The 15,831-nt window shown below is 43.7% G+C and overlaps 1 protein-coding gene across 2 annotated transcripts in view; it reads right to left on the bottom strand.

Moving 5' to 3' along the window:
* The window catches only part of ANXA2 (annexin A2), a 44,317-nt gene that overhangs the window by 14,549 nt on the left and 13,937 nt on the right, over positions 1–15,831 (bottom strand). For both annotated transcript variants that reach the window (XM_075897687.2, XM_075897688.2), the window contains one exon: positions 3,734–3,828. In XM_075897687.2, the coding sequence (XP_075753802.1) occupies positions 3,734–3,828 (95 nt within the window). The remainder of the gene's footprint in view (positions 1–3,733; positions 3,829–15,831) is intronic.

Here is a 15,831-nt window from a genome sequence, read left to right on the forward strand (position 1 = left end):
GTTGTGGTAAAAAGGAAACAAAAGAAAAGCCACTATGATCTCCACCAAGTGCTGAAGAAGCTCAGCTCAGGAGTCAGAAAGAGCCAACTTCCAGGTCTGCTGATTTGTCTCTTAAAGGAACCCATTACACCAATCACTCAAAACATGCTCTCATGCTTAGTTGTAGTTATTCTGTCCCAGAGCTGGCCCTTAAAGCAAACTGGGACCCGGGTTCTATGACTTGAGATGGATCAAGAGACTATAAAAGCCAGTGAGTAAATCAGCAGCAAGGGCAAGAGCTACATGAAACAAGCTGGGGCACAACGTAAGAGGCAAGGATTCCAGAGCTTGCTTTGGTCAGATAATAACCCCAACTCTTTATTTAGGTGTTAAGTTTCTGATTTTTATGTTTTGAGACTAAAACCGCACTCTGAAGGAAAGACCTGAGCAGGCTTTGGGGGTAGTCTGGGGCTGGGAGAGACAGACCAGACGTCCTACACTCGGAAAGCTGACCAACAACAGAATCATCAACAGGAGTCTTTAGGATGTTCTTTCCCCTTCAGTCTGACGAGTATGTAACTCCACTAGCCATAGTTGAAGTGCACTGTTTCATTGTGTGCATGTGAAAATAACTCTTTCAGGCTTCCGATTAAATGGTACAGACAATGCACTCTAATCAATTCCAGTATTGGACAATCAATTTTAATTAGCGTTGTGCAATGTCTAATCTTTGCACTTGCGTGTAAAGATTAAAAAGCACACAAACCAATGCCATGGAATTAAAACCAAGAGTTTAATTCACATGAGTTTGGGAGTGTAAACTTCTTTCCTCATTTCATCTGCTTTTCAAGCTTTGGGCTTGTCTATATGGCACTAGCAAAGCACGCGAGAAGGATACGACTTGTAAACTACTCCAACTTCCCCATGTAGACACTGCAGGTGCACTCTAAAAGGCCATGCTGGTGGACTTCTGTTCCAAACAGAATTACATTAACACAAACAAGGTACTTCTTAGAGCACACCAGCAGGGGTCAACCCAGGGCAGCTAAAAACATCCTTCCAGTTTGCTTTGTTGCACCATGTAAACGTGCCCTCAGTTTCCTTTAAACACATTTCTGCATCAGCGTTGGAAGCAACAAGCCAGGCACAATTCTGATGTAACACTGACTAGTGAAGTGCATGTCAGTGCTCCGATAGGGAGCAGAGTTTAGTGCATTCCCCTTTCATTTTATAGCTCTTCTGTCTAAAAGTGTGCATGTAAACATCTTACAGCCATGTTACTGAGAGCTCCAGTCAAGTGCAATGGATGGCATAGCCCTGCACAGGCCGTCCTTACCAGAGTAAGTGTTGTGAGCATCATGGCTAGATATATGAAGCAGCTGGGACTAATTCTGTCGTAAGTGAAGCTCCTTAATCTGATGTAGAGAGAAATATCAATAATGTTTTGTGCTGCTTACACAGGGAGCTTCATTCAGTGCCACATTTCCTGACCAGCTGGGTTCAGGAAAACAGAGCTTTTAGCTCACCATGAGTCTGGTATGAAGCCAGAAAATTCCTTTTCCAGAAAAAGCCTGTGTGTTACACTCACTGTTGGTGCCAGTTTTAATGAGTTTACAGGGTCTGTGGTCTGTCCCCAGGGGTCTCAGCTAGCTGTTCATCACAGAGCCTTTAGAACAGGACAAGTGTTCATTCACCTGAGCCCAAGGTAGATTAGTACAGCTCTGGTTTATGGTAAAAGGCTTACGGCAGAACAGGGAATTTCTCTGTCTACCTTCTTTCTAACTGCAGTGATGGAATTGCAGAGAGGCAGTGGCAAAGTCTGCCGGCAACAGCATGATCCCCATGTGAAGTTCCTTGCTGTCATTCTCTGCCACCAGCAGAAGTGAATCCCAAGGGAAACGCTGGAGCAAACACTTGCAAAGCCGCTCATTAATTAAACCTCATCTTTACAATCAGCCAAAATGTTCCAAATGAAAATTACAACATGGCAGCACAATCCCAAACAACTCTTGGTGAATGGACTCCCGAGAGGGTTGCACTGGGCAGAGGCTGGCTAGAAGTTTGCAGAGCTCCGAGAACAAATGTACACAGACAAAGTCCGAGGCTGCCTTTGATAACTCCTATAACATCTGGAGAGGGAGGGTTTGAGATTTCATGAATGGGAAGGGAGGTGGGATCATGAGACACACCCTTTAAAACAAAAAGGATCGGTGCTGTAAGCAGTAAGACGCAGCATGCATAATGTACCAACTCATCTGAGGAGAGACTCTAATTGAGCAATTTAAGTGTCTCCAAGGAAATCCACAAAAGAATATCTCTGAACAGCATTGGCTGGGTAAGTCCTGAATCATCAGCCAGGATGTGCTGTTTCCTGCCCTCATGAAACTTACTCATTTGTTTTTACAGTTGTATTGGAAGATTTGTTCTCTTAGTTTCCACTTTTTCCACAGGCCACTTTACCTTTGGCAGCTATACAATCCCATATTTCAACTGGTATCTTTAGAATGCCTATGAGTTGGAATAAGGGAGGAACATAAGTGAAGGGAGTCAACAGCTACATAAAAATTCTGAAGATCATTTTAATGATTTCAGAACTTTGCCATCTTTTTAACAGAGCTGCAAGTCTGACTATTCATGGTCTAGCTTATAACCACAGCTATCATGATGCCCTTGCACAAGATGGGGGTACACTCAGCTTTTTGTGTGTTGGAGAGAGTGTGCCCAAACATGAGTATGTACACCCAACGTACACAGACTCACTAGAGTTTGTGGGTACCTAAATTGGGAATGCACAAAAGTTTGTGGATTTCACAAATATGACTCTGGATTTGTATTTAGTTTCAGCTGAGAATTCAGGGCTTCCATTTAGTATTTGACAAATCTGAAAGAGATGCAGTCGTCATAACCCCAATCAGAATCTGTGCATGTTTTTCTGTCTCTTATGTGGACATAATACTTCAGTTAAGAGTAAGATTTTAAAACTTTTTCAAGAGAATCTCTCTCAGCTCCCCTCTTGCACAGCTCATTTTACAGACAGCTATACATATTTTATAGGTTCCTTTTCATCAGTAGCATGGTACTCTGGATAGTCTTGTCAGGGTAACATCTGGTGAGCTTTGTTCAGTACCTGCACAATTCACTGCATAACTGAGTGCAGTAGTCACTCAGATGGACTTTGTTAATGAAAGCTGCAAGAGTTTCCTTCTACATGAACAGGCAGCCCTCAGGTCCTCTCCTTTCACTGGGCCCGAGGACACCAGGCACCATTCGAGCAACAAGGAATTGCACACGCTCAAGCACATGCGCTGCTCCACACACAACGGACACGACTTTGAATGACACTGCAATAGAGGAGAATGCGATTGACTGCTGCTAAAACCATGGGCTTACTATTTGGAGGTGTGACAAACCCCATCTCCAGGTGATTTCAGTTACAGTTGTGCGTGCTTGGCAGCCCTGGAAAATTGGCCTGAAAAAGAGGCCTAGCTTTTATCTCCTGGGGTATCATGACTTCCTGCAATAAGGTGGACTTTAGAGCTGTGGTAGTATAACCCATTAGCAGCATTCCTGGTACTTTGGAATACGCACAGGAGCGGGGCATCAACTGTTGTTACCAGCTATTTCTCAAGCTCTCTTGGTCCAAGCTCAGCCACGGTAACAGCAAGTGGAGCTCCCAGTGACATCATTTATAGTATGATCACTTGAAACATGAAGAACAAAAGGGAACATAAACCAGCTTTGATGCTCATAGTACCTTTTTAGTTCTCCTCTGATAGGCAAAGGCGATATCCTGCCTCTGTTCATTGCTGCGGTTCGTCAAGATGTTGAGGATGGTGAGCTCATCCACACCTACAAAGACACAAGGCAAAGGTTGCTGAGGAATCCCTTCTTAATAACTAAAACAGCACGTGGCTAGGAGTGCAGTGTAGGCCACACCCACAGTCGGCTTCATTACTAGCAACCATGTCCTGCCACCACAGGAAGTGCAGCCAATGGCAGCACCAGTTTTCAGAACAAGTGCAAATGCCTCTGTGCACAGACTTAGAAACTAAGGCATGAGCTTGTTTGAAAAACTGGCCCTGGAATGCAGAGGTGATGTGCTACTTCTGCCTCCCAATTGACTAAGTGTGTGTCACTTGGGCACCAGCTAGGAAAGGCGTATGAGAGTAATTCCTGTAGAAGTGATGTGACATGCAATTAGCGACAGCCTGCTGACAGTTTCAATTGAGCAATTTCAATTAGGATTCTTAATAAAGCAGTTATTTTTCCAGTTCACCACTGAGCACTTCACTTATATTCCAAACACTGTGATTAGAAGAAAGGCCCTTTCTTCAGCAGCCCACAGGCTCACAAGGCCAAGGCCCGGTATGTCTACACTGCAACGTAAGCCCAGGATCCAACTGAGGCCCAAGTCTAATGCCCCCTTCCACCTACACACAAATCACGCTAATCCATGGCTTGGATTCAGGGACCCAGCCCCTACAGGGGTAAAGGGTCTGAGCCAAGTTAAGTTGGGACCCAGAATTCAAGCCCTATTTCTTTGCAGTGTAGTTGGGGAGGGCCCCAGAACCCTGTCTCAAGACCACGCCCAAAAGCTTACCCCTCTGTTAAACAGCACCATTACCAAGACCAGCAAGTACGAGTCAGCTGATAGAGTTTAACTGCACTATTGACATGCCCTGGAAGTCCCCCAGAAGCACCCTAACATCCCATGGGCTGATTGTCTTTGCCCACTAGAAAGTCAAGTTTTCCCACACTGCACCACAAACAAAGGGCAAGAGCAGCCCCATGTTGTGAAGGCACTTGGGAGTCCGGGATGTGGCTGGCTGGATCAGGCCCACATAATGCAGATGAGGGCGCTAGAGCCCCAAGCTGGGACCCAGGATTCAACAATTCCAAACCTGGAGTTACAAATGAGTGCAAACACTCAAGTCCTAGGTCAGGGGTCTCCAACCTTTTTATGCTTGAGATCACTTTCTGAAACCCAAATACCCTGCACCGCCTCCTTTGTGCCCTTTCTCGAGACCCCGCCCCTGCTCACTCCCTCCTCCCTCCCACTAGGCTGGGGCAGAGGGTTGGGATATAGGCTCTGGCCTTGGATTAAGAGATTTGGAATGTGAGGGGTTCCGAGCTGCAGGCAGTTGAAGTGTCGGAGGGGGTTCTAGGTGAAGGCTCTGGGAGGGCATTTAGATGCAGGGGTGCTCGGATCAAGGGCAGGGGCATAGGGTGTAAGAGGGAGTTTATGACTGGGATGGGGTTTCAGAATGTGGGTTCAACTGCTGGCCCTGCACCACTCCCACCAGCAAACTCCATCCCAAGTTCTGTTGTGTCCCCTCTCTGCTCTGTGGAGATAGGATACAGGGTGGGAGAGGGCACCTTGACATCAGCACCCCTCCTCGCCCTCGCCTGCCCTGCACAGAAAGCAAGAGGCTCTCAGAGGAAGGAACAGTTCCAAGGCAAAGTGCAGGAGATGGGCAGCAGTGGAGGGAGGGGTAGCTGAAGAACCGGCACGTGATAGCCTCTTGGCCAAACCAGTCAGGATCACCTGTCCAAGGCTCCAAGATCTACCAGTAGATCCCGATCTACTGTTTGGTGACCGCTGCTCTAGGTTAATAAGCTGTCTATGAAATTCTCTCATATACATCCTAGTCAATGGAATTATTTGCCACAGGTCTCTTGGACTCTAATGGGTTTAGGATTAGGTCCGTAACACTTCCCCTAAACATCTGGATAAGAGAAATAGGAAAGCTGAGCTGCAGTTAACCTCATTCACCAAGGGCTAGGTAGTGTTACTGCACCAACACAGGCTTTTACCTTGCCAATCAATAAGATTTTAATAATCAATGTGTTCAAGAGGTGTCTTAGAGCTTTCCGGGATTAACTCTCTGAATATTCATTTTACCAAAAGAAAACCAAATCAGTATTTACATTCCAGCAAATAAGCACAAACTTTGTCCTAACTAATTTTTTGGTAGATCTCTTCATGGAAAGATGAAGATGCCTGAATGCATAGACACAACACCTCGTCAGGAGAAAAGAAACAATTGTTTAAAAAAAATTAGCCACAAGTCATCAAAAATAAAACAGAAATAAACACATGATTGTTAACAAAAAGCACTGCCATTGCCAGGGAACAAGGGGTTAAACAGATGTGCATGGAAAAAAGTTGGTGCAGCCACACTTTTGATGCTAAGTGGATCTGAACTGATGTGTAGAGGTTAGATTAGTTCAAGGTACTCTGATCCAATAAGGTAGGCGGTCAAATTTTCATAAGGCCTGGGGTAAAGATATATTGTTGTTTAAGTGAAGCCTTGTTTTCAATTCAGAATCTTGCTGCTTCAAATTTAATTTTCACACTCCACCTACATTTAATAAGAACAGCTGGTTTATAGAGGAGAAATAATATCTATTCCAACCTGTATTAAACTGCATGAAGCAGAAAACATTTAGCAATCTACCCCCAAATTTCTAACACCCATTAATTGTGTCCCTAATATTACCATTCAGTTGAAAGTTAGCCCCTAGATAAACTGTCCATTTATATCAGATGTACAGTACTGAATCAGTATAGCTGTCTGGACCTGTCACTCAAAGATAGAAGCAGAATATTACAGTTATAGGAAATATCTAGATACCAATTTCTTCCAGAAAATAGTAGCATCGAATGTACAGGGCCAAAGAGTTAAAAAAAAGAGTGTCAAAAAGGTGCTCACGGTGTTATTGTTCTATCAGGCTAAAGTTTTCATTTGATAGCATTCCAGTGGCTGATTACGCATTCCTAGTTGTGGATGTAAAGAGGCCTTTTTTAGCTTTATTCTCGGATTCAGAGGCTTGGGCTTTATGAGTTTTATACAGAGAATCCAATTTTAAAACCTATGTGTCTAAAATTGGGGCATAGTTCTGTATTTGGACACTCAGATCAGATCTGTGATATGTAAAATAGGTACAGGTCCAACTTCTCTAAGCTGGGACTCTATGGTCCAGCAACATCTGTGATTCGGATATTCCAGGACCAGAGTGTCCCAGTGAAGGGCTGGTGGCTGGGAGCCCAGCGGGGCTAGGAGCCCGGCAGAGCCAGGAGCTTGACAGCAGGGCTGCTCGACGGGGTTAGCAATGGGGGAGAATTGGCTGGGAGGCTGGTGGCCGGGCCAAGGCTGGGAGGGGTGGGGGGCAGTGGCAGGGGGCCCAGAAATTTCTTCCCCTGGTTCAGTAAAATCCCTCACATGGGATTGGTCAGGTCCCAAGAGTGCCAGACCAGGGAGGTCCAACCTGTATTTACTGGGAGTTGTGTGCCAATCTGAGAGCCCGTATTCAGAATTGGGTTCTTCTCACTTAGATGCCAGATCTGAAATGCTCAGTTTTCCAAAGGAGTATTGCAAATAGCTTCCTGCATATTATAGTGTGTGCAATGATGTCTGTAATATCGTTAGAAGACAACAGAACAGAATTGTAGTTACATACAGAACACACCCAATCTCTGGAAAGTCTAGCTGTTTAACAGTCACTCTGAGTGTTCTCTGAGAATTACTGACCCAGTAAATGCCCACGGAGATTAACCATCTGACACACGGGGAAAGCTGGAGAATATAAAATTACACAAATGCTGCTGTCTACAAAAGACAATTAAGGGAAACTTTTACAAGCCAAAACTAATGGAGCGCTTTCCTTATGTTGGCTTTTCGCCTGCTTCCATTGTTTTACTTTTTAAAATTACACTAAAACACCCATGATGTTTCTTGGGAATCCTGCACCTAGCTTGTTTCCTCATAGCATAGCTGTAACTTAACAACACTACAAAGTGCTTGCCTGTACCTTGAATGCAACTCCCTTATCTTTAAGAATTGCTATTTCCTCTCATTTCAGGATTCACAAGGAGACAGATTCTTCTGGAAAAACAGGTAGCATGAGACAGTTTCCACACTTCACACACCACTCCATTTCCAGTCTCACTTGAAGGATGACAAAGACAAGGCCCATCACTGCTTAACTCTCATTGCTGACTTCTGCTGCTCCACCAGCCAACTCCCTAGACTCTCTGTTCTGTACCGGTGGGAGATATCCTGCAGAAAGGCAGCTGCCTTTTCATTTCTGATTCCTGCACTCACCAAAATCCATGATGCTCATGACATGTCAACTCCCGCTAGATTAGAATTACAGTTCCAGAATGCCAAGGTGGGTAAGGAAATGGCTCAAAAGCTGGCTTCTCTCACTAGCAGGAGTTGGTCTAATAAGAGATCTCACCTCCCCCACTTGGTCTCTCTTGTAGCTGTGTTGGTCCCAGGATATAACTACACAGCATCGTTCCTGAAAGCATTAACTGATGACCTAACAAAAGAGCTCTTTGAGTGAAAAGAAAGCTCCATAATCTACACTCCACTTATCCTGCTTGGTGCAGTAATTCAAACTGATAAACGTGTTTATTCTGCGCCTACCAGGTCCCATAGAAAAATGATATGGTCACAGTTAGGTAATTCAGCCTTGATTCTACAATGAAATCCACAAACTCCATTCCTTACTCACAAGTGGAGAAACTTTTGCTTCAATAAGAGAGTTCATGGTTGCAAATCCCTTTGCAAGATCAGGGACATGAGTGTGGAAGGGGAGAAAGCAGCCCAAGAACAAAAATCCCTGGAGAGTTATCCGTTTAAGATTCAACGTCCAAGTGAGACAGGGTACAGCACTTTCCCAGCAGCCTGCCATTTAAGGTGAGGTTTAGCAAACTGCCCGGCATCAAGTTCAGCCATATTGGCTTCTTGGTTTGGCACATGTGGACAGTTGTGGGCAAGTTCTTTTCAGCTCCTTTTCAGCTTTCCACCTTTTGCTGCAGACCTGAAATCAGACTTGCTCAGAATACAGGCTCCTCCTCTATTTCCTGACTCCACTCTTTTGCCAAGGAAAGAACAAATTCAATAACTGAGCTAAGTGACAAGCTGCCAGGCTTGCTAAACATGTGCAATCATTTTCAGATTCTATTAGATGAGCTAAGCGCACAGGCAGATAAAAATCAGGCTTTGTCTACACTGAGAAAATGAGTACTGTGAAAAGTGTGTTACTTTTGTTAAAAACCCTTCAGCACATTGTAGAGACAAATATGTACTAGCTGAGTTACCCACAACTAGCCTACATGTTTTTAAAAAAGTTTACTAATAAGACTCACTGCACCAGTGTAGGAAAAGACCCTGGTCCCCCAACCTCTGCTAATCCAGGGAAGCAGTTCTGGGGCTGTTGCTCCCAGAAAGAAGCAGAACTAACAAACAGGAAAGCTGTTGGGAGCAGGGTGCCAGAGGCCCTGGGAGCCCTGAGGCCAGAGTTAAAGAGTGTTGTTCTTTTTGTCTGCTAGCCTTAGTTCTCTTTATCTGTTAACCTCGGGTAAGGGCATAAACCTTGCAAAAGACAGGATATCGTACTATATGCTTTGGATCTGGGGAGGAGCACAGCACACATGCACACACAACACGTCAGCTTCTGCTAGGCCATTGATCCACTGCAGCATTCAGACAGCGTTAGTCCTGGTCTTTGAAACTGGGAAAACAAAGTTTTAAAGCACTGGAAAAAATGACAGAACAAAATCCACAAATATTCATGTTAAAGTTTCCTGTTCACATTCTCAGGAGATGGAAACACACGTCTATTCATTGCTCTGGCATTCCATGGAAAATGCACAATTGCACATCAGTGCAGGGAAGTATGCAGCTAACAGCAGCTCTGGACAGGATACTGACTCACATTTGCTAACCAGGGTGGGGCAGAAGGGCTGTTCTCACTTGGCTGCTATTCTCTGGAATTTGGAATTTAACGCTTGTTTCATTCAACCTTGATTAAAAGCAAACTTATTTTTGCTCAGCATATTTTGCTTGTATATTTCTACTGATGAGCAACAAGCAGAATTGATAATGTTACTTTTAATACTTCCCTTTTTTTCCTAGCGTGACAGTTAAACTCTTTCAAAAGACTCCTACAGAAAACAGTTAAAATTTTCAACTTGAAAATCCATATATGACAAAACTATTCTTTTTTTGTCTACTTACAAGTTTTCTTTCATCCAAGCGGGTTTGTTGCTGCTCTACTAATTTCAATGTCAGCTTACTCAGCAAGAAAGAAGGGAAGCAAAAACCTCAGCTATGTAAATGAACAAACTGAAGTCGTGATTAGGTTTTTATTTTATTTTGCTTTAACTGAGTTACTTATCAGTCTTCCTCAGTCCCAGATATGGGCTCATTTTGATAAGCATCTAGGCACTGGAAAAGCCAGCAGATGCTTGTATAATCTCCCAGCAAAAAGTTGTGGTGCACTTACTTTACTGCAGGAGGCAGTCTACGTGCATCAGTTTATTTACCATGCGTCTTAGTTTTGCCTGTAATTTTCAACTAATTTTCTACATTTGTGTACAGCTACCCAAAACATGGAAACCACACTAGCAACAACAGTGCTGAGAAGGGATTATTTTTCAGAGAACTGTGCACCGTCGTATCTTGAGGGAAAACAAAATAAATGGCCTATCCCAGTTGGGAAAATGGACTATGTCCAATTTGTGTGGTTTCCTAAATAAAAGCTATATAAGAATGAGCAATTTCATGTTATAGTAGGATCAAGGAAAATTGGAATAATTAATGTTAGAGAATTCAGGGTTGCTAACACTATGCCCTTAGTGTGTTATTTCATGATGATCACAAGAATACACCAAAGTGTATGAAAAGTATTACTATTTTGACTGCATCTACAGGTACCTATATAGTTTTATGAATGTGGCTCCTTGAATCATTGTGGGACTATTAGATTGGAACTGCAATGTGTACCTTTTTATAATTGTTGGGTGACATCCTGGCCACATTGATGTCAAAAGCAAAAGTGCCACTGACTTCAACAAGGCCAGGATTTCTCCCATGATATTTTGTTTAGTAGGGGTTGCTTTGCTGCTGCTATAAACAGTGTGACCAAATATCTTTCTCTGCAGTTCTGTATATTTCAGGAAGTATCTCCCAGAATGTGCTGGCTGGATGTTCATAAATCCATGTCAAAGGAGTTTTTCCTCTAAGCTTTTATTCTCACACATTAAGAGCACCATTTAACATGCACAGACATGCTGAGCTATCCACATACACAATACAATCTTTTGGGAAAATCTATGTATTAGTTGACAGTAACTCCTATGGATTCTCTATAAGAGTAATGCAATCAGTGCTTATGCTGCAAGTACTCTCACACAAAGAAAGAACTGTAAGATACAGGCAGTCCCCGACTTACGCGGCTCTGACTTATGTCGGATCCGCACTTACGAACGGGGCTTTCTGGCCCCGGAGCTCACAGGCAGCGGTCAGCCACCTCGACCTCCGGGGCGAGAAAAGCTGCTCCCGGTGCCCCTGGTCTGCTGGGGACCGTCTCCAGCAGACCAGGGGCACCGGGAGCAAAGCGGGTCCCGCGCCAGAGCAAAGCCTCAGAGGCGAGGCACCCCCCGCTGCTGCGGCTTTGCTCCCCGTGTCCCTGGTCTGCTGGGGGGGGGGGGGGGAGGCGCAGCTAGTGTGCCCCCCCCCAGCAGACCAGGCTTTTGTTGTGGACCTTGGTGCAGAGCAGCTGGGGCGCTGCCGGTTGGTCCCGCAGCGCCGCTCTGGGCACTACTGGACCAACCCGGCAGCATCCCAGCTGCTCTGCTCCAGGCGTCCCCAAGTCAGCCGTTGCTGAAAGTGACCAGCGCTGACTACAGGAAGCCCGAGGCACAGTTGTTCTGCCCCGGGCTTCCTGGAATCAGCCGCTGATCAGTTTCAGCAGCAGCTGACTTGGGGTTCTTAAGTTGATTCTGTATGTAAGTCAGAACTGGCGGTCAGTTTCAGCAGCGGCGGAATCTGGACGCCAGTTCCGACTTACATACAGATTCAACTTAAGAACAAACCTACAGTCCCTATCTTGTACGTAACCCGGGGACTGCCTGTATCTGTCCATCCCATAAATGAACAGAAATTTATCATGCAACTAGGTAACAAGTCTGTCACAGTTTGATTTTTAAATGGCAAAACCAACAGTTCAGTAATTCTAAGAGGTAATAATTCAGCAAAATTATTTTCAACAGACATGAGAATCACAATGTTCTATTTTCAAAAGGAAAAAAGGAAACATGGTATTAATTTATTAATTATCTAACTCTTACTTGTTCTGAATTGTAAGTATGCATAGCTACAACACATTTTCAATAACTAAACAGGTATGTATGTAATATATTAATACATACCCATACAAATAGTAAGCATACCTCACTAATTAAAAAGAATATGGACCTTCAGTGCAAGTTATATATTTTCTCTATATTGTATTTATTCTACTCTGGCTTTCTGAACGCACATCTAGTTATCTAGGTTTGTCTACCTGTATTATCCAATGTAACATGTACAGCGATGTATCAGCAGGCAGAGATGCTTGGCCAACTGAAAACAAAACTCTACACCGGAATGGGGAACCTCAGGCCTGAGGGCCAGAAGTGGCCCCTGAGTTGCTTGGATTTAGTTCCCAAGGCTCAGTGCTCCTCCCAGCATTAGGAAGCTCCAGCCCCCTCACCCATGCACTGTGGAGCTAGAGCACACAAAATCTACTAGTCTAGGCCCCCCTCGACTCTGGTGTGTGATGGGAATGTGGAGCGTGTCTTTCTTCTCAGTTGGGGGCCATGTCAGTGAGGGTTTGGGGAGGGGTCGCTTCTCACTTATGCGTGGTCCCCAACTGATTTTTCCCAAAAAAGGTTCCCGACCCCTGCTCTATGCCAACACCTACTTTGCACAGTCCCAAATGATTTTCTAACAAAATGAATTATGTAAAAAAGAAAGTGGAAACCTGGATTCCGTAATAGGACGTGTTTATTACACAGTTTTAGTGGGAATAAGCCAGAGCTACTCAATTTAATGGCATTTATGCTAACTCTGGATTGTGTAGCAGTTAATTACAAACTATTTTATGTAATCTGGATTAGCTCTTTTTAAATGACTTTTGGACAAATACGGCAAACTATCCACAGCTATTCTGTGCATTCAATGCATTTAATCCAAAGCTATTTCAGAATTAGAGCAACAAACTCTTACATTATGCAGTGGACACCGTGGTGTTTCTAGTAGAGGATAAATCCTACAGTGGGTACATTTAGGACTAAAAACTGAGTTGTTAATGAGAAAAATGAAATGCTTGCATTATGCTGCCTGGAGCCTGTAATCTGCAGAAGATGCATGCACTCTATAGATTTAAGGAACAGACTTTTTTTATTTAGCAGGAAGATATGGGGTAGGACAGATCAACACCAAATTAGAAAACTGTGGCTTTGTGATTCATGGTGCTTGGATTTTGTGGAACAAATGGATTAAATGCAGTGAGATTTCCCATTGGTTAAGAGTACTTTACAGTTGCATTCTAATACAATACCTTTAACCAGCGATGGACAACCACGGCCAGTGAGTGGGCCACACGAGTGTTCCTCCATCTCAGAGGGCTAACAAGACTGTCGTAACCAAAATGGTCTCCCAGGATAGTGTAGTTTTGCTAACTGCACTTCTGCACGTAGAATTTGCGGAGTGTGACAACTGAACCGTAACTGTATTTTGACTGGAAGCAGAAGGAGCGCATGGTTTTTACAGTCTACATTGTGTGCAATCAGCATTCACCTCACTCCATGTGCCCTTGTTTTACATGCATGTCATGTTAGTAATACCGGTAAGAAAAAAAACTACGTGGATGTAAGCCAGCGGAATCTGGCAACCCTGCCTGTGGGCAACAGTAAACAAAATGTCTCAGGCCACACACAGAACCCTGATGAGCACCCTGCGGGCCCCCCGCAAAAAACAAAACAAACCCCAAACCCTCCCATATTAAAACCGCACCCAGATGTTTCTTCACAAAATGTATCAAGCTGTGTGGGAGACAACCTCAACAATATTGCTATAACATAATTACAAGATTAAAGGATTCCCTGAGGTCACATCTGTCTCATAGTAGCACCATTGTCCAGACTCTGGGATCAAAAAGAAAGGTGGGGGTTTAACATACAATAAATGTATGTCTATGTTCTTGAGCCAGAAACATGATGGGCAATCTTCACTTTAATTTTCCGAGCTTTATTGAACTGGACAGCATGAGTAGTACATTTAAATGCTTGGTTACCTACATCATACAGTTGTTTGCTTAGTTATTTAAGGTGTATTATGAAATTTGCAACTTTTTGCTCCATTTAAACAGGACAAAGAAGAATACATGAAATTATTTTCTTTCAATTCCATGGTCCATTGATATGGTATTTTATTTATTCAAAGTACTATTCAAATAACAATTCCTGAGATAAGTATCAGTGATTCCTGGTGGAAATAAGTTCTTATGGGCATGTGAAGGTTTGCTAGTGTATAAATATGGAGTCTTTTTTGTTAAAGATCTGGAAAATGCTACAAATATTTTCCATAGTTTGCACGCAGAAGGAATTCTTAATATTGTCATTATACTGATATTTCTAGAACAGCAGAAGTACCATAGCAACAAAGATAGAATATCCATTCTCTAAACCTATCAGTTTTCTGCAGTGACAAGAGCCCAAGCTCCATATTCAAGTGATCAAACTACAAAGAAATGAAACTTTAAAGAAAGAGGGTTTAGAATTCTTGTTCTTTATCTCCTTTAGGCATGTTCTCTTTGGATAGTTGTTCTTACAATGGTTCAGTCAACACCAAAGCCAGAGTCTCCACACAGATACAAGACCAATCCTGCAAAAACTTATATGTATGAGAATGTGTGCTTAATATTTATGTGTACGCAGAACTAGTCCCGACTTTTGGTACATTTAAGCAGTTGAGTTCCCCAGAACTTCAAAACAAACTCAACAAACTGCTAGTTGAAAGAAAATGAACAAAGTTAGCCTGGCTTTTCCTGACAGGACAAGCCCTCCATTTCCCAGTATATTTAATGGAAATTACAATAATGAACTAATGATATGCCAGAGTAAATGTCTTTATCCAAAAGGTTCCACAGAACTTTTAAAATGTTTATAGTTGCCCTGTAATTAGCTCTGCAAAATACTTTTGATTAAATCTAGACAAAACTATACACACAAAGCAGGGCCACATAAGCCTCACCAACCCTCACTTTCAAGAATGTTGCTTTGTTTAAAAAACAAATGTGAACTTCAGATTTTTTAAATTCACTGGGATTGGTCCTGCCTTGGGCAGGGGGCTGGACTTGATGGCCTCCTAGGGTCTCTTCCAGCTCTATGATTCTATTCCTACTTCCGTAGGATGAGAGAAAAGGAAATTATTACTTCTCTCTGTGCGTTGCCCTCTGGCAGTGGTGGAGTTCATGGTTTTGTTTTGGTTTTTTAATTATAATTAACTAGAAGATTTACCTGGCGTTGCTTAAGTCCTTATTTTTTGTTTTTCTTCATTTAAGTAATTTCTCTGGGGTAGACATGGGACTGAGGATGTTTAAAGAGTTTGCAGGCTTCCCTGGGAAGAGACGACTACTCCAGCCCTTCCTCTCTGCAGCAGGTTGGGGCCAGGTGAGAAGTACCTCTCCATGGCCACCCCAGCAGGCACAGCTTGGGGAAGGGTGCATGTCCCAACTGTAGGGCAGGGTCCAGGTTCATCTTCCCTCTACACTCCCCAGACAGAGTGAGGAATGCAGAAAACTGTGCACTTTCCTCTGAGTCCCTGATGAAGAGGACAGCCAGCAATACTCCCATACAAATCGGGAGGGCGTGGGGGGGCAAGAAGACCTTCAGTCCCCCCCCCCCTTCCTAAAAGGCGCTTGGGAGTGGGAGTCTTGGGGCTGGAGCAGTCCTGGATGGAGGGGGAGAGCATGCCCCTTTCACCTGTCAGGTAAGTCGGTCTCTTTTCTGTATGG

The sequence above is a fragment of the Pelodiscus sinensis genome, chromosome 14 (genome assembly GCF_052426305.1).
Source record: "Pelodiscus sinensis isolate ZL-2025 chromosome 14, ASM5242630v1, whole genome shotgun sequence".
In the NCBI taxonomy this organism is placed as follows: domain Eukaryota; kingdom Metazoa; phylum Chordata; order Testudines; family Trionychidae; genus Pelodiscus; species Pelodiscus sinensis.